At 43.1% G+C, this 18,237-nt stretch overlaps 1 protein-coding gene across 1 annotated transcript in view; it reads right to left on the bottom strand.

The window, feature by feature from the left end:
• Positions 1-15,897: 15,897 nt before the first annotated feature.
• Positions 15,898-18,237, bottom strand: part of LOC116383690 (A-kinase anchor protein 6-like) — an 81,449-nt gene continuing 79,109 nt past the window's right edge. The window contains exon 10 of the mRNA XM_031847713.1: positions 15,898-17,782. Coding sequence (XP_031703573.1) covers positions 17,712-17,782 — 71 coding nt within the window. The 3' untranslated portion in view covers positions 15,898-17,711. The remainder of the gene's footprint in view (positions 17,783-18,237) is intronic.

Genomic DNA, 18,237 nt, shown 5'->3' on the forward strand with positions numbered 1-18,237 from the left:
AATACCCACAGTTTACAAATAAATAAGACACGAGTGTGTATGAGTGTGTGGTGTGTTCGGGGCCCCCCACGGCTCCAGATGATTAGAAAAGACAACCCTACCGAGCGGCCGGATGGGGAGCCGATCATTCAGATTGGAGCAGAAATAAGAGAATAACTGAAGGAGCCGCGGCTTCTCGTGCAGCTGGACAACACTCACCGCGTTTCTCTCGAATAACTCAAGTCCTCTTTCAGACTAATCACCTCCAGTGTTTCCACTAAATAAGCACATCCTCCTCACTGGGTTTTTTCCACTGAATTACCTGAAATCTTATTTCCACTGAATCGTCTTTTTACACAAACACTCACGCTCAAAACCAAACTGTGGATTTTGAATTTGATCGTCTTTTGGTCTCATCAAAGTCACCAGATTTTATTTTTCTTGTTTTTCTTAAAAAGCCAATAAGTGAAGAAAAGCCCACATTTGTGGAACCAAACCCCTCTCCAGGTTCCACACACGGAGCAGAACGATGCACTGCTGTCTGAGGTTATGGATGATTTCTACAACTTTGACTTTAAATACAGACTGATGATGTCACTTCATGATATCTCAAAAAAAAGATCTTAAAACCAAAAAGCAAAGCGTGTCCACTGAGTTAAAGAAGCCCAACTGTATGTGAACATCAAGATGTTTGATACAAACTCACTTCAGGAATTTTTCAGTATAATTTTGCATTAAACTCAAAACGCTACAGGTCGGTGTAGCTCCAGACATACCTTTGCTGGTACGCGCTGATTCCCTGCACGCTCTGCGGGGACCCGTTCGTGGCTCCGGGAACCCGACCCATCGGGGGTCCCGTCAACATCCCACCTCCTCCGCCGCCGCCTCCAACTCCGGGTCCTCCGGGTCCCGAAGCCGTCACCTGGACGCTGAAATCCGGGAAGATCCTGATCATGGTCCCCCGGTTTTCGCGGATGCGCTCCCGCGTCTAGTTTTACAACACCCCCTCCCCCCCACACACTCCCACCACGGACCAGTCACCGCTTACTGGGATCACTGGGACCAATATTGATCCAGCACCAGCAGACAAACGACAATCTTACTGTGCTGCTTTTATCCTCCTCTTCTCTAACCTTCGGATGTAACTCTCAGGCAGATCCGGATCATGGTCCCGGTGTCTCCGGTGCGCAAAACAAACCAGTCACCAATCAACGGATCGATAGGTTAACGGGATTAGTGAGTGATGATTGCAGAAAGGATCAGAAAGCGTTTTCCTTTATTACTATTTCTTCCTTCTGTTCTTCTTCTTGGTTCTATCCCTCAGAGAAAACCCCCCGTGCAGCTCCGGATCATGGTCCCGGTGTCTCCGGTGCGCGCGGACTCCCCCTTCTTGTTCCTCCCACTCAACAGTCAATTGTGATCAGTGGATCGGCGGAACTAAGAGGAGATAATTTCCCCGATGAGAGGCGGACGGACAGCCGTGTCTGTGTCGTGGTCTCCCGGCGCAGGAGCTCCGGACTCTCCCCTCTCACGCGGGCACCGCCGCCGGCTCTCCATCCGAGTAAGGCATCCGGTCCCCGGCTGTAAACCTTCTTGGCGCGTCTGTGGGGTCGGTGTGTGTGTGTCTCTCTCTGCGGGAACAGCGGACCTGAAAGAGAGCAGTCAGTCAATCAGTCGGTCAGTCAGTCAGAGAGCAAGCGAGCGCGCGGCTCTCAGCAGCACGAGCTCGGCAATGACATTGGTGTGTGTGAGACACAGTGATACAGCAGCGGCGGCGCCGAAGTGTGTGTCGGTATGTCGGCGTGCGCCTGCGTGTGTGTACGCGCGTGTACGCTGTCCTCTGCGCTCGAGAGAGTGAAAGAGGGGGGGGGAGAGAGAGAGAGAGAGAGAGAGAGAGAGAGAGAGAGAGAGAGACTGACTGTCTTTATCGTGCAGAATAACACAGTAGCTGTAAACTGGACTTGTATTCGAAGACACCGCTGACAATAAAGAACCAATTTTGTTAGAGAAGGTCCATTTTTATTCCTTGTATATTTTTCTGAGGCGCGTGCGCGGCGTTTCACCTCATAAAAGTCTTCAAACGGTCCCAAAAGGTTTGAAATAAAAACGCAAAAACTTTAAGTGCGCTGAAGCGAAATGAAAAACGGGAAAACGACTGTTTAAAACTCAACGAACCTTCAGACCTGAAACCAAAGTCCGCTCAGCTTCAGATCGAGGTCTCAGGATGTTGCCCAAAAGCAAGAGGAAAGGTTTGGTTGCGCGTGAAGCAGTCAGACAACCAGGGAGTCAATTTTACGCTCACGAGAGTGAGAGAGATTTATTGAAGCTCACTGAGGGAATGAGACAGGTGTGTTTTTATAGGAGCGGGTTGTCGTCATCGTGTGTGTGTGTGTGTGTGTGTGTGTGTGTGTGTGTGTGTGTGTGTGAGAGAGTGAGTGAGTGAGTGAGTGAGAGAGTTCTGTCCTCTGATCTCAGAACAGCCGCTCAGCTCTCCTCTCTCCGCTCACTCTAGCTCCGTGTGTGATCAGACTCCCGAATAAAGTGATATTCAAACACACACACACACACACACACACCGTCTCCTCCCCTTTTCTCTCCCTCAAACACTCTCACTCTCTCTCTCTCTCTCCTCCTTTCCACCTGCAGCTTATTTATTTCCTATCCATATTACATTGTTTAGCTGAGCTCATAATGAAAGCAAAATAATGCTAATGATTTCAGCCACCATCATCAGTAGTAGTAGTAGAAGTATGAAGCACGATCAGCATGAAGCTGTATGATTCTTGCTCTTTGTGTGGTTGAATATGGTCAGTTGCTTTGAATAAAAGCATCATCTAAACATATATAATGTCTGGAGTCGTAGTAGTAGAAGAAAATGCAGCACTTGAAGTACATCATCATATTTTCTGAAGCTGCATGATTTTTGCTCCTTGAGTGGCAAATTCTTGTGTGACATATAATGTCATGTAGTAGTAGTTGTAGTTGTAGTAAATGAAGCACGATCATCATATTTTCTGAAGCTGTATGATTCTTGTTCTTTGTGTGGTTGAATATGGTCAGTTGCTTTGGATAAAAGCATCATCTAAACATATTTAATGGTGTGTAGTAGTAGTAGTAGCAGACGCATTAGTAGCAGTAGTAGTTGTAGTAGCAGCAGTAGTTGTAGTAGCAGCAGTAGTTGTAGTAGCAGCAGTAGTTGTAGTAGCAGCAGTAGTAGTTGTAGTAGTAGTAGCAGCAGTAGTTGTAGTAGCAGCAGTAGTTGTAGTAGCAGCAGTAGTTGTAGTAGCAGTAGTTGTAGTAGTAGCAGTAGTTGTAGTAGTAGCAGTAGCAGTAGTTGTAGTAGCAGTAGTTGTAGTAGTAGCTGTAGTAGTAGCAGTCGCTGTAGTAGTAGCAGTAGTAGCAGTAGCAGTAGTTGTAGTAGTAGCAGTAGTAGCAGTAGTTGTAGTAGTAGCAGTAGTTGTAGTAGTAGTTGTAGTAGTAGCAGTAGTAGTAGCAGTAGTAGCAGTAGTTGTAGTAGTAGCAGTAGGCTACTTGTTGTTATTGCACTAAACCCTGACACACAGGCTTCAGTGTGGAGGACTTTCTGGACTCTTTACTTTTTGAGCAAAATGAGCCTCAAAGATCAATTAGAAGCTGTTTCGTTGCAGCATTAAGATCTGTGATCGTTCTTGTAAAACAAAGTCCATATTCATCATGTAAATACACATCAGATACCTCAAACATTATTATAGTTCTGTAGAATATTGTCGTCATAAAACATGTTGATCAGTGATGACAGCAAGCTCACAGCATTATACATCTATATATTTAACCTCCAGGTCCTGCTTTCAATGTAGCTTCTATTGTGCGTTTATGTAAATGTCTTAATGTGTGGATGTGATATGATGTGTTTTAATGTCTGGATGTGATATGATTTGTTTTAATGTCTGGATGTGATATGATGTGTTTTAATGTGCACCTTTTAACAGCAAAGACAAATTGTTTTGGACGTAAAAAGTAGACAATAATGCATTTTCTCTTCTGTTCTTTGGAGTCTGTATGAGACTCTGATGTAGACACATCCACGTCATGATCAGATAATCGGAGCAACTGACGTAGAATAAAGAGAGAACAAGTCAATGTGTTGTGGATGGATGGGTCAAACAAACTCACGACTTTCTCCCAGGAGACCACAGTCCATCTCCTCTGTGAAACCAAGTCAACTTATTTTAACTTCCAGACTTCATCATTTATGTTACGCAACAAACGTACTTACTGTCCCCCAAATCATGATCTTTTATTTAATCTAACAAAGCAGTGTTGTTGCGTTAGTACATTTTAAACCTAAGTAGACCCTGGATGGATGACTGGCTCAGGGACCCAAAGGGTTTAGGGGGCCTCACTTTCAATACAATGACATAACAAACAAGAAACAACCACAAAGAGAAGGTAAAAGCCTGAAAATAGACATAAAATTACCAAAAACATCCAAATAACTACAAATTACCTTTTTTTTGTCTCCAACGTCTGAACTCGGCCACTGAGACACTAAAACTCATCTGCATCCTGACATCAGCAAAGGGAATCAAACCGCCGACTATGGCGTTTTTTTCTTGTTTTTTTACTGCTCTCCTCCTCATTGAGCCTCCCAGGACACATTTTCAATATTTCATCCTCCTCTGGACCCCCCCCCCCCCCCCTTCTTCCCGGACCCCTGCGGGGACTTTGAGGGCCCCTAATAACCAACAGTTCTCGTCTGTCCTCCCAAACAAAAGCATCGCACTAATAAAACGTCCCAATTGAGCTGATTAAATACCAATAAAAGAAAACACAGCTCGCTCACTCTGCCAGCCTGCAGTCTAAATTGGATCGCAGCTCTAACCAGCAGCTCCTAATGAAAACCAGCCTCGCTCGCCCGCAGTACAGTTTACCTCTCTCTCTCTCTCCCTCTCTCTCTCTGTAATGAAATCAAATGAATTGGACTGGAGGTTTCAGGGGAGACATGCAGGACCCCCTTATAGAATTAGGACTGAGCAGCAATGTATGTACACACGACTCACTAACTCATGGTGTGTGTGTGTGTGTGTGTGTGTGTGTGTGTGTGTGTGTGTTTACATTACAGTCTGTGTACTGGCTGTATTAGTGAGCTGTGACCAGGTAAAGTACAGCAGACAGAATCAGGACAGTCAACCTGCTGTTGTCCCTCAGGAAAGAAAGACACACACACACACACACACACACACACACACACACACACACACACACACACACACAATCAGCTGTCATGAGTTCCTCTGACTTGCTGTAAAACACAACAAAAGTCAATAATTCCTCGTCATGTTTCTCTGAATCCATTTTGCAGGCGTCCGTCGTCTCTGCAGACACGCGTGTCTTTCTATTAAGCCGACCGTCCGTCCGTTAAAGATCACACGTCTCCGTCCTCCTCATTTGTGTCCTCAGTGAAAGACGGCCGACGACAGAGAAATCATAACTCTGTTTTTCAGAATGTGTTCAACATGCGAGGATTGATGCAAGAGAGCTAATATTAAACACGTGTTATTGGACTTTTGGAGGAAAACACGAAAAAAGAGGAATAACTTTTGCTAGGATGTCATAGTAACTGTTACAGGAGGATACGATGCTCTGTGTCTTCAAGGTTATTAATATGATCTATTTTTTAAATGCCGCACACTGTCACAGCTTTAATCTACGTACGTATTTGACAGCAACACCGTCTTTAGCATCATTTCCTCCTCTTCCATGAAGTCAGTGTTGGACAGTGAGACAGACAGCTAAATGTCTCTCCCCCTGTAATCTAACTAATAATGTCTCCCCCTCTTAATATTTCCCCTCTTCCCCCCCAAGCTTTGATGGATGGGGTCAGGCTGCGATTCCCACCGGCCGGGGTCAAATGTCAAACCGGAGCGTCGGCTCTCTGCTCCGCCGCCGTAATGGGAGCTGAAATATTAGTCCTAAACGCCCGCGGACGCCCCGACGCCTCGGCACAGATGATGAATTAACTGCTATGAGGAATTACAGATGGGGCATTTTGAAGAGACACACACACACACACACACAAAGTGTCCACACTCGTTTATCGTGTACACACACTCAATTTTCTCATCTACACACCTCCATATGCAAATGATTGATAATAGACATCAACTTCATGTCCTCTTTCCTGTCCTCCTTCCTGTCCTCCCCACCCCCCCACACACACACACAGTTCCGTATGCTAATGATTGATTGTGGCATCATCATTGCTTTTTATTTATTCGGCCTCTCGCGTCTCATCAAATTGTTTTTTAAATGCGTTTTGACGACTGATGTGAAAACGCAATCAGGGCCAAAACTCTATGAATCCATATTAAAAGAATAAAGCGCGTGCGTGCGCGAGCGCGCGCGCGCACACACACACACACACACACACACACACACACACAGCTACAGTTATTAGGTTCATCACATGAAGCTTTAAGGTGGTCACTCTACAGAAACTTTTAACTTTTGCTTCCCTGCAAGCTCGATAGTTTCTACTTCCACCTGGGAAAAATAAAATGATTTTGCTTTTGTTCTTACTGTCTTTAAATCTCATGTTGAGACTCAAACCAGCAGCGAATGTTCCTTTATCACCATAAACACACCTTTAGTTCACACATGGACGTGGATTCATCCGCAGCTGAAAATAGTCCCAAACTAATTGATTTCCTCCCGTTTGTTTGATAGAAAAACTACATCAAGCAGCTGTTTTAGAGCCTTTTTTCTGATGCAAACACACTTTCATTTGTACACTTAATATTTAATTTATTTATTGTTTGTTCTTTAGAGCTCATCCGTCAGGAAAAATAACAGATAAAAGATGACACTTACCTTCAGTTTCATACATCACGCTCCGGTTTGTTTTTGTCTTGTTGGCGGTTCATTAATTTCTATTTGTCCTCAACTTCACACTTTAGAGAAGTTTAAACCTTCATTTCTCCTGAATTAGTGCTGACTGTGTGTGTGGGGGGCACGGACATATTGTTAGGTCGGAGCAAAAGGTGAGCACCTTCAAACAGACATCTTAAATACAGGAAGTGGCCAATCGGACTATACCAAGTGCCGCCACATGATGGGGGGGACCGGGGCTTTCTAGTGGAGACATGAGTTTATTTCTTTAGAGTATATTCATGTTTTGGGGCTTTTGTTTTGATTCATTTCTAAAATAGTTTAACAAAAAATAAAATGTCCTTTTTTGTTTTATTTATAATTTAGTTGGAAGTGTTACACGTTTAAATAGTCTGATCAGCCATCATATATTTTATAATCACAGGAAACAACTTACCAGGTTTATGTAACAAAACTACTTCAGGTTTAGAAAAAGATCGTAGTTTTGGTTAAAATAACTACAGAAGTGCCCTGAAGACGTTACATGACACCTGAACATGAACAGTGGTCTCCTGGGTGAAAGTTTTATACTTCCTGGCTCATGTTTACGTGGATTACAAATGATTTGATTTTGTGGTATATTTATGGACAATGATTACAGATTGAAGACCCAACTCTCTCAAACACTTTTCATTTAGAAGATCTCACACAGTGTCATGTGACTCCGTCGTACCTGCTCTCACGGGGCCATTCTGTTTCCGTTTCCACATAAAATCCAGTAAATCCATTCAGGCTGAAATCAAATCAAACTGTCGGACAACAGGCCTTGAAACTCGGTCTGTCTCGACACACAGAGACCTTCAGTCTGAGCTCCAGAGGACTGACCTTCACAAAAACAAACTGTGGACCGAGTCAACGGGTGAGGCATGAAAAACAGAGAAAAGACAATTCTTTTAAGAAGCATCTGGAGCAGAAAGACAGAATACCAGTTTAAAGAGAGTGGTTTGAGGACACATGACGCACTCTATTTAATTAACTGAACTGTAGAAGCAAAAAAAAATCAGTTTTCAAGAAACAGATGAGGAAGCCTTTGGTTACTCGTTCACTTTCCTTTCTCTCTTTTCTTCTTGTTTCACTCTACAGGTGACAATGATTGAGCCTCGATCGGGAGGAGGCGGAGTCAGCCGCAGTGTGTTTTTGTTGTGCAGTGTTAGGAAAAATAACTCGGTATGATTTCATGTTTCACACAGGCGGAAACCTCCAGTTCAGCCGATGCAGAAGTGTCCTAAAACTTAAATTCTCTCTCTAATGTCCGCCCCTAAAGCATCCCCTGCTTTATGGTCTGTTTGACTCTAAATGGACCATAATGTACTAAATGAACATCATGCTGTATTGAAGAAGACTTGAAACTAGAGATTGAGACCATAAACTCATGTTTACAATGTTTACTGAGGTAATAAATCAAGAGAGAAGTAGAGTCATTTTCTCATAGACTTCTATACAACCAGAGGAGTCGCCCCCTGGTGGACACTAGAGAGAATGCAGCTTTAAGACATGAAGCTTTGACTTCACTCTTCAGAACCAGAGGTTGCCTCCTGGTGTAGCTATGAGCGCCGTATGAAAACTGCCCACTTACAGTCAGACCAGGTGTGGTGTTTGAGCCCGACAGGCAGGAGGGAACTTTTCCGTCCGCTCATCTTGCAGCACGTCGAAAAGAGTCCATGCATCACTCTGATTGTAGTGAACGAATCCCCTTGATGACTTCGCTGTATTATATATACGTCCCCCCTAATGTGAGATCAGCTTATGCGCGAATCTGTTTTCAATCTCTACTTCCATTTTCTCCTGCCGTCCCCAGACTAAAGTACATTATGGTGCGGCTGATGATGAAGGGATGGTTCTGCTCATCAGGGAGAAGAGGAGAGGAGAATGAAGGAGGGATTGCAGGAAGGCTTTCCGCAGCACTACAAGGAGATCATTACAGCGCGGAGAGAGACTTGAGGAGGTGCTTTACTCTCATCGTGTGTGTGTGTGTGTGTGTGTGTGTGTGTGTGTGAACGCACACGTCCCATTTTCATTCGACGGCGATGCAAAACACGTCTCCACCCTGCAGCTTTCTAATAACACAAATACCTTTAAATGTAACTTTCAGGAGTGTTTCGGTGAGCGGTGATTGCATCCTGTGGTGTCACATCTCTCACCGGTCTGACTACAAGAAGAATAAAAAGCCGATGAACATCTGAAAACTAAAGAGAGATCAACCTCTGACCCTCTCAGAAATATCTACTCAAGACTCAAGGACAGAGGGAATTAGGATATGTCTTTGTATCACTGCATAAATCACAAAATACTGTCAATAGACACAACAAAAATCTATGTTCTCCATGTTTTTATTAATAAATGTATAAATGAGTCTCTGAGTGACGTGTGAACAAACCCCTCTGTGTGAACCTTCAGCACACAGAGAGGAATGAACGTGTAAAGTTTGGTGAATGTAAGAGCTGCTGAAGTGGAGATTTATCATCAGAGTCTGAGAACAAACTCATTGAGAGGAAACGTCCTTTAAAGAGACGTTTAGTTACATTACAGACATTTAGAGACTCTACAGGTGAACACATGAACTCATAGATATCACCATGAAACTTCATCACTTCATCACTCACATTAAGAGGAGTATTTATTGTATTACAAGTTTTCTGAAGTGTTATGTTTAAATATGCAAATGAGGCATCATGTAATGGTAACTCTTAGAAGAAATCTACAGACGTAAACAGACAAAGTAGTAAAATTAATGTTTTCTGTCCACGAGTCTGAAAGAAGACGAGTTATGGAATAATTGATCATTGCATGAAAATGTTTAAATACTTCACTAACAGTCAGGAAGCCTCAGAACAACATGAGCAGACTGACGACATTAAACAAGAGCTGAGATCATAAAACGACCCTTCTTCAAACGATAAAACCTCCATGCATGAAAGAGGTGAAATACATTAATATACAATTATGACCTGCATTCTGTCTGAGAGGCTGTCGGCACCATTAAACAGTGACGGGCATTTTGCACCACGTTGTCCAGCTGGTTCTCTTTTCTCCAGTTTTATTTCTCGCTTAAAACATGTTTTAGACATTTTATAATATGTTTTTTAAAACATATTATAGACGAAGTCAACAAATGTCCACAAACTTTGTGAATTTTGTCCGCGTACTTCTCACAGAGCGTTCGTAGCTGAACCTACGAACAATGATTGCATTGTTTTCATTCTCAGATTTCCCACGAAAGTCAATCGTCTGTAATTATTAATGTAATCATTAACCAGGAAGTATGACGACGTGGAGGTGCACGGCTCAAACAAACAAGCGGTAAGTCAACGTTGATTTATTTGTGACGTGACTTCCGGAGTTATTTTAACCCAAATCACGATCTCTTCCTGTTTCCTGTGCAGACTGTGTTCATGACACGTGTTGCTGGACTTTAGCAGGAAAACACATGAAAAAGGAGGAGAACGTCTTTTTGAAAGATGTCGTACAGACCGTTGTTGTTTTAAATGTGCACGGATGGAGAGTATAATCACAATAATCATACATTCAGGTAAATACAGTAGTTGTAGTTTGAGACGAGAGTGTGGAGCTGAAGCCGAAAACAATTCACGATATTCAGAAAGCGGATTCATTAAAACACAAATCAAACAAAAAGCAGACCCGGTAGAGTCAGTCACAGGGGGGTCCGATGATATCCAGTTTGTCCTCAATGATGCCACGAGGGCAGCCATTAGCAGAGTCTGGTGTAAACTGAAGGACGACCCCCCCCTCACCTCCCTGTCCGCTGAGCAGAGAGAAGCAGATCCATTCAAGCTGTGGACAGTGAAAGTTTTGACATTTAAATCCTTTAACTAATCAGCGCGTCTGCATTTTATCCTCTTTTTCTTTCTGACTTCCCAGCGAGAGAGGAGATAATTTGAGCGCTCTGTCTGTTTGATGTACGGTAATCACATGTGATCTTTTCAACAGGGAGCCGGCCGTCTCGTTAATTTGACCGTCGGTGCGCAGCCGGACCCCCCCCTGCCCCCCCCGCCCTCCCCCCAATCAGGCCGCTGCCTGAAGAGTAATTGCAAAGCCACCATGCTCCGATGCGCTCGACCTTTACGACCTTAAAAGCCATTTCCATTTTTCTGACCACAAAAAATAAAAAAGAACATATCTTGTTAATTGCAAATATTCTACCTCCTCTGCCCCCCCCCCCCTCTCCTTTCCTCCTATTTGATTTCCCTTTGAAGGCAGAATACGCTGAAAAGCATTTCCATTTTCATTCATCAACGCTTATCAGTCATCTGAAGGCCCCTTCAGCCACAATCAACATCACGCTCCCACCGAGAGGGACGCCACAATGAGCAACTATCAACACGCGCACGCAGCAATCTGCTCTAATGTGGAGTGTGTTTGGCTTCTTTAATCCTCCAACACTCTGTGAGAGACAGAAGGAAGTGTCACAGCGTGGCGTTACGACACACACACACACACACACACACACACTGAGCATTCACAACTAATCCTGCCAGAGGACTCTGGAGCCAGGCATCACTGTTAGATGTCCACAGCGCTAAATACATTCAGTTATTATATTCATATTATTAATCTTATTATTATGGTTATTATTATATTATTATATTATTTTACATTTAATTATATCAATAATAATAATACTAATAATGCATTGTATTTGTATAGAGGCTCTTTACGTGGTAATAACTATCAATAAAAGCAATTCAAATATTAACAAAGCAGAATAATGACATCATAAAAAAACATACATTATAGCATCACAGTGACGGAGAATATCTGAGGTGCTGGGGGAGGGAGTTCCAGAGGGAGGGGGCATCGATGGAGGAGACCCTGTCCCCCCAGGTCCGATGCTTGGACAGAGTAGGGGGGGTAGAGAGGTTGGCGTCGGCGGATCTGAGGTTGCGGTTGGGAGCGTGACGGTGCAGGAGGTCTAAAGGTATGAGGGGGTTCAGGGTTGTGGAGGGCTTTGTATGTGATGAGGGGAACCTTGAACTGGATTCTCTGCTGTATGGGGAGCCAGTGGAGGCTCTGAAGGACTGGGGTGATGTGGTCTCTGGAGTGGGAGTGGGAGAGCAGACGGGCAGCTGAGTTCTGGATGTTTTGTAGTTTGTTGATGATTTTGGTGGGTGAGCCGTACAGGATGCTGTTGCAGTCGTCCAGTCGAGAGGTGATGAAGACGAGGATGAGTGTTTCAGTGGCTGAGGAGGAGAGGGAGGGGCGGAGACGGGCGATGTTTTTGAGATGACGGAAGGAGGTTTTTGTGACGTGATTGACGTGGTGTTTGAAGGAGAGGCATAAGCGTTGCTTGCTTTATTTTTTATTGCTGTGCGTTCTCTGCTCAGATAATGTGAAAAAACTCTCTTTGATGAAACATGAAATCTAAGATGAAGGTTGACCTTCAGGTGAAGGTCCAGCGTTTGTAGCTATACCCACAAAAGATTCACAGATATCCCACAAAATGATTTTGTACGTCGTCCACGTAACCATGAACGAGGAGGTAAAGCTGACACAGCATCCAACAAAGAAAGGTTCCCCGTGTCAAACAGGAAGTCAACTTTCATAGTTTTTTTTTCCCCAAACGACGATCTTTTTTTCCGAAACCTAACCAAGTAGTTTTGTTGCCGAAATACGAAAGAATGTCTTGTGAAGATGTCGGCCATATTGCCCAAATGCACAGGAATGTCCTACTGTTTTGTTGTGTGTCATGTTTTACTCGTGTCGGGGCTGAGACTGCATCTTGTTGTGTAACCCTGTTGTTGCATAATAAAGTAGCCGATCCTTAAATCCTTAAAGTTGATTTGAAAAGACTGTATTCATGTAACGAGCGGAGATTGACCCGTGTTGCTGACTTCTGTTGGAAAAACACATGAAAAATGATTATTTATCCTTTCTTGTTCGTGATTAAATGGATAACATAGAAAATAATTTGGTGGAATGTCTAAAGTTTTATCAGAGATGCATGTTTGGGAATTACCATTCACTTCAATTCATCAAGGATTTTCTTCGTCCGCTGCCGAGGCTCACGGAGAGAAACTTCTCTTCAAGAATTCAGGCGAACATGTGGAGGGGGGGGGTATATATAATCATTGTGTGGGTGACGTTTTCCTTTAACAACAATCATTTGAAGCCCCGTACGAACATTTCCTCACAGGCTGCAGGGCCACAAACACGTTGTGAAAGGAGACTTTTCATTGGGACCGAGTTCAGCTCTAAAGGAAGTCATCAAGGACAGTCTCAGCAATCAGGGACCAATTGATTTGCAGTGTGTGAGAGAGGGAGAGAAATGCATTCAGCCGAGGTGAACACCACATCAAGGCTCTTCCTCCGCCCATCCTCCTCCTCCTCCTCATCATCATCCATCTCCTCTGTGCCACCAGCAGCGGTTTCCAGTTTCACAAACTGACCTCCTCCTGATGAAGTAAACATTAGCTAACGTCCTGTAATACGTCTGTGTAATACAAGTGTGTGTTTATCGTCGGATGCAATCACTTTCTTCAGCTTTCAATTGTGCTCCAGCGCCTCAGTTACAACTTTGCAGACTGAGGAAAACAAAGGTGTGATTAAGGGCAAGAAATGAATCTGGAGAAGATCAGAAACATGTTAATGATGCTTTTCTGATGATTGGATCGCTGTCGTTTGAGAAAAGCTCCCAATGCACTCTTTCACTTTTGCACACTCTTGAGGAATTTTTTGTCCAAACGTTCAAATAAACAACTTGACAACTGGCCACTTTTGACTTTTAGTTGTTTTTTTTTTGCATCTTTAAATCCATTGTTGTCAAATAGAACTCGCAGAAGGCACGTTAAAAAAATCCAGAGATAAAGATAGTTCAACTGTTGGAACTTTGCACGCTGGTCACGTGATGAGGAACAACCTATCACAGCTGGCAGATATCTTTTCTTTTTTTAAATTAAATATCGTCATACGGTAAAAATGTGGAGGAGAAGTTTATCATTTTAGTGCACGATTACCCAGAGCTTTACTATCCGTCTTTTTGACTTGCTTCACCCTTTTCCGTGCAACGACGTCACAAAATCCAGATGAGAGGTCAACCTGAAGATCAAAAAATCCAGCAGTGTCAACCATAGTCAGGGTCTAACATACAGTAGATGGTGGTCGGCACACGCTGAGTTTGAGGAAGCAGACATGAGTAGAAAGTCACACAATGATGGAGGATGGAGGCAGCGGTAGACCAGCCACCTCTCTGTTTTGTAAAGTACTTGTTTTTGTCAATGGAGTCTGGTGGCTTTGAAAAGAGCAAAGATAACGGCTTCAGTTCCCCGTCAGGAAAGGCCGGACTGACAGCGAAGTAAGGACGTGATAAATATTCTAAGTATAGCCAGCATTGTTTCTGGTTAGGTGTCTGAAATACATGTTTCTGCTGCTCCTGTCCACAGCTGCTTCATCGAGCTGTCAGACATCCCATCGCGACATTTCAAAAACATAAACATGGCTTATGATCAAATTAAATTTCTTGGGACTGACACCTCAAAAATACAGTAAAATCCATTTGACAATAATAAGTAAAAAAAAACAACCTGAAATTAGTTTTTTCCCCAATAAATTAAGTTTATTTGTCAACACTTGGTTTTACATTGTAGTTAGCAGGAACCATGCAGTCAAGCTCTTTATGGCCAATAGTAATAATGAAGATATTCCACATCACAGTTCACATACAGAGTTAAACAAACACAAACACCAAGCATTCCTCCGTCTGCATTTTACACCAAGGCTTCACACCTTTACATATATACACAAGTTCAACTCCGACTTAGCTTGAAACCGATTTTGTTTCTCATTTTTGATCTTTGTTGCGTGTTTTTTATTTTGTATTATCACCTAACTGGGAAAGCGGTGCTTTTAATTAACAAAAAAAAAGAGAAGAAGTCGTAACAGTAGAGCAAGGCACACAATTATATTTGAAAGATTTCAAACCCTATTTTGTCCCACGCACACCTGTCTCAACACCGATCCCCCAGAACCCCCAGCGTCGCTGCTAATCACCAGTTTTCTATAAAATAAAAGACTACATGGTACAGTAGTGGTGTACATACACACAGCAGTATTAATAACACATGCCCCCACAAACAGTCATCCAACGCCTACACAACACCGCTTCAGCTTTTTGAGCTAACTTTGGTCGTGTTGCATAGATAAAATCCCGTCTCGTTTGGATTATTTGTCATTTGTGGTTCAACCCTCAGCTTGTAGACGCTGCTGCTGCACAGAGAGGGGGAAGGTTTGGTTCAGAACGTACTTAGGAAGAGCTACGTCACGTTGTGAGTGATATCTCCAACGATTCAGAGCGCAGTGACTTCATCCACCGCCACAGCAGCAGGTAGAGCTTTCAACTCGTCACCGATTTTCCGAGCTGATTGGTTTTTAGAGCCTACGAATGATGGTTGGTCACCAAAAGGTATCCGAGCATCCGTCAAAGGACGAAGTGGAGAAATATGTGAACGTCACCTTCTCTTAATGAGGATTCATGAGGCATCATCACTACTTCATCCCTCTGGAGGAAACTAACGGTGCGTTCACGTAGTTCTTATCAACATGGAAGTTCATTTTGAGTTTTAACAGTGACCAAGCGTCACGACTCTCTAACAATAAGGTACCTTAATGCAGTCATTGTTAGCCATAAAAGTTGGAACACTTCCACCAATATCTGTGCACAAAAATTGTGCGAACTTGACGGGCCATGAAATGATCGGAGAGATCTTTTGTCACTTACGGGCTGAGCGGAAACAACGGTTGTGTTCTCTAAATTCAGATGAAATCAGGTCGGACTTGTCATCTACATTTGGAAAAGGGACTTCCAAAAGGCTTTGGAAAGTTATGAAACAGCTTTTAGCTGAAAAGTAGAGATCCAGTAGAGTCTCAGCCAGCTGGCATTAAAAAAGTCTCAACTCTTCCTTTGTCTTCTATTTCCCACAATGCATTTGTGTGTCCTGTCAGCAGATACACTCCACTTCACCAACACTTCCTCTACTGTGTGGTAATATTGTTTTACACTTCAAAGGATAAAAACGAAAATAAAAAGAAAGCATCTTTTGTCAGTGTCGTTAGAAACATCCCATAATGCGTCTTCTGATCCAATGAGCTCCTCAGCTTCCTGCACTCCAACATCAACATACTGGTTCCACCGTTGTTTCCGACAGACACCACCGAATATAACCTAAATAAATGATTCTCTCATTGCTCTGGTGAATGAGTCACGCTCGAATAAATCAAAGTCTACCAGCGTGTCTGAATGACTTTCCTCCCTTTGAGTCCTCAGAATTGATTTCAGTCGCGATAACACAGTTTAAGTTCTAAAGTTTAGCTTCTTTAAATACAGTAAAATACATTGCATTGGCCCCTTTGTGTATTTTAAAGTTCAACAAATGTGTCTTAATATTTGTAGCTTTTATTAACAATCATTTTCTACAAGCTTCAATCTGTACCTCAGCAGCAGGTTTGTCCCACCTCTACATATTTCTTCTTGCTCTGTGGTTGTGTGATGTTTATCTACGGAGTCACGAAACAGATGAACATGGCGCTGATTCTACCGGCTACAACTGTGAGTGAATACTGACATCGTCCATAGACACGGACCGAGTGATGTTTGTCAGGAAGTAACTGGCTACGTGCTACTTGTGCTGCAGCATTCGGTTTTAACAGATAACACAAACTGCAGCATTGACGACTGGGATACAGTTAGACGTCATGCAACTGGCTGAAGACGTGTTTGTGTCTCTGCAGGAGCAGAGGAAGAGGTTTGTGAGGGAAGATGTGGAAAGAAAGGAAAACCAAAGACAGACTCTACGCTGTGTCTCAATATGCCTTCTTCTGTACTTACACTTGCATTCTCTCTAGTGTCCACCAGGGGGCGACTCCTCTGGTTGTATAGAAGTCTATGAGAAAATGACTACTTCTCTCTTGATTTATTACCTCAGTAAACATTGTAAACACATTTCTGTTTGCTGCTGCTTATTTTACCTTGTTTGGTCTTAACCGATCAGCTGTTGATAGGAGCTGGTAATCAAAGGAAACACGTGAATACAACAGTTTTAATCTGTCGACTAACAGCAACTTTTACAGCTGAGCTCGGTAGCTACGGAGGAAGATGACGTCTTCATTTTTAACTCAGTAGACCAACATTTCTTTGTTCAATCAGCCTCCAGTGAGGAACTTAAAACAGGAAGATGGAGGGTCCGTCTCAGAGGTAGCTGTAAACTAAGCAGCTGGTTTCAGGTCAGTTCAACACCACAGCTTCCTCACACTCACACTACTGGTGCTTTAGACCAGTTCGTCTTTTCATCGGCACAGTTCAAACGTTGTCATCATCAAAAGACACCAAAACAAACTCAAAAAGTGAACAAACAAAAGAAATTCATAACAAAAGATTAAGCTGATTATAATTTCGTTTTTGTAACTTTCTGAAATATCTCTCTACAGCTCTACAGATTCTCCTCTAAGAAATATAAAGATGTGACTGCAATCGATTAGAATTGTATTCATCCGAACACTTCTAAAGGTCATTTAGATGATGACATTTAAACATTTCTTCCTACATTGTTTTCCTCTAAATCTTCTTCTTTATTACGTTAAAAATGTCTTCTTTTCTTCAACTCAAACATGAGCCCTAAAATCTGATTCATAATAAGTCGGAAACTCAAGTTCAACCCTGAAATCAGACCTTTTAGAACTGTGAACAAGTTTTACATCAGCTGTTCTGTAAAACCCTGAAACTTCTCATCCATCCGTTCGGTTACAGCAGTGAGGTTTGGGAGATCAGAGGGGTGGGGGGGGGGGGGGGGGGGCAGCCGGTGAGACGAGGAGGGAGATCAGCTCAGCGGGGGAGGGAGCTCCCTTACAGCTGGATCCTGGAGGTTCCTGCTCCCAGTACAGGTAGTCTCTGGAGGGATGGAGAGAGAGAAGAGGAGGAGGAGGGGGGGTTACATTAAAGTATGAATGCATATGTTTCTTACTTTGACTGTTAGTGTTGGTCGTAACTGTTTCCTCCTGTAATACTTCTGATGTAGACTGGTTTGGACTGGACTGGTTTCATTGTTCTGGTCCGGTCTGCTCTTATTTGTGTGTCTTTTCTGATAGTTTAGTTTGTTTTTGTCTGCTCTCGTATGGTTTGAGATTTCTTTCTATATTGTAGACCAGCTTGTTCTGGTCTACATTTTTGGGGTATTTGGTCTGGTGCCTCTGAACTTATATGGCCTGGTTCAGTTTGGATTAGTCTGGTCTGGTCTGGTTTGGTTTGGTTTGGTCTGGTTTGGTCTGGTCTGGTTTGGTCTGGTTTGGTCTGGTTTGGTTTGGTCTGGTCTGGTCTGGTTTGGTCTGGTCTCTGGTTAATATTCT

This window comes from Anarrhichthys ocellatus, unplaced genomic scaffold (genome assembly GCF_004355925.1).
Source record: "Anarrhichthys ocellatus isolate YVR2014 unplaced genomic scaffold, GSC_Weel_1.0 scaffold7, whole genome shotgun sequence".
Lineage (NCBI taxonomy): Eukaryota > Metazoa > Chordata > Actinopteri > Perciformes > Anarhichadidae > Anarrhichthys > Anarrhichthys ocellatus.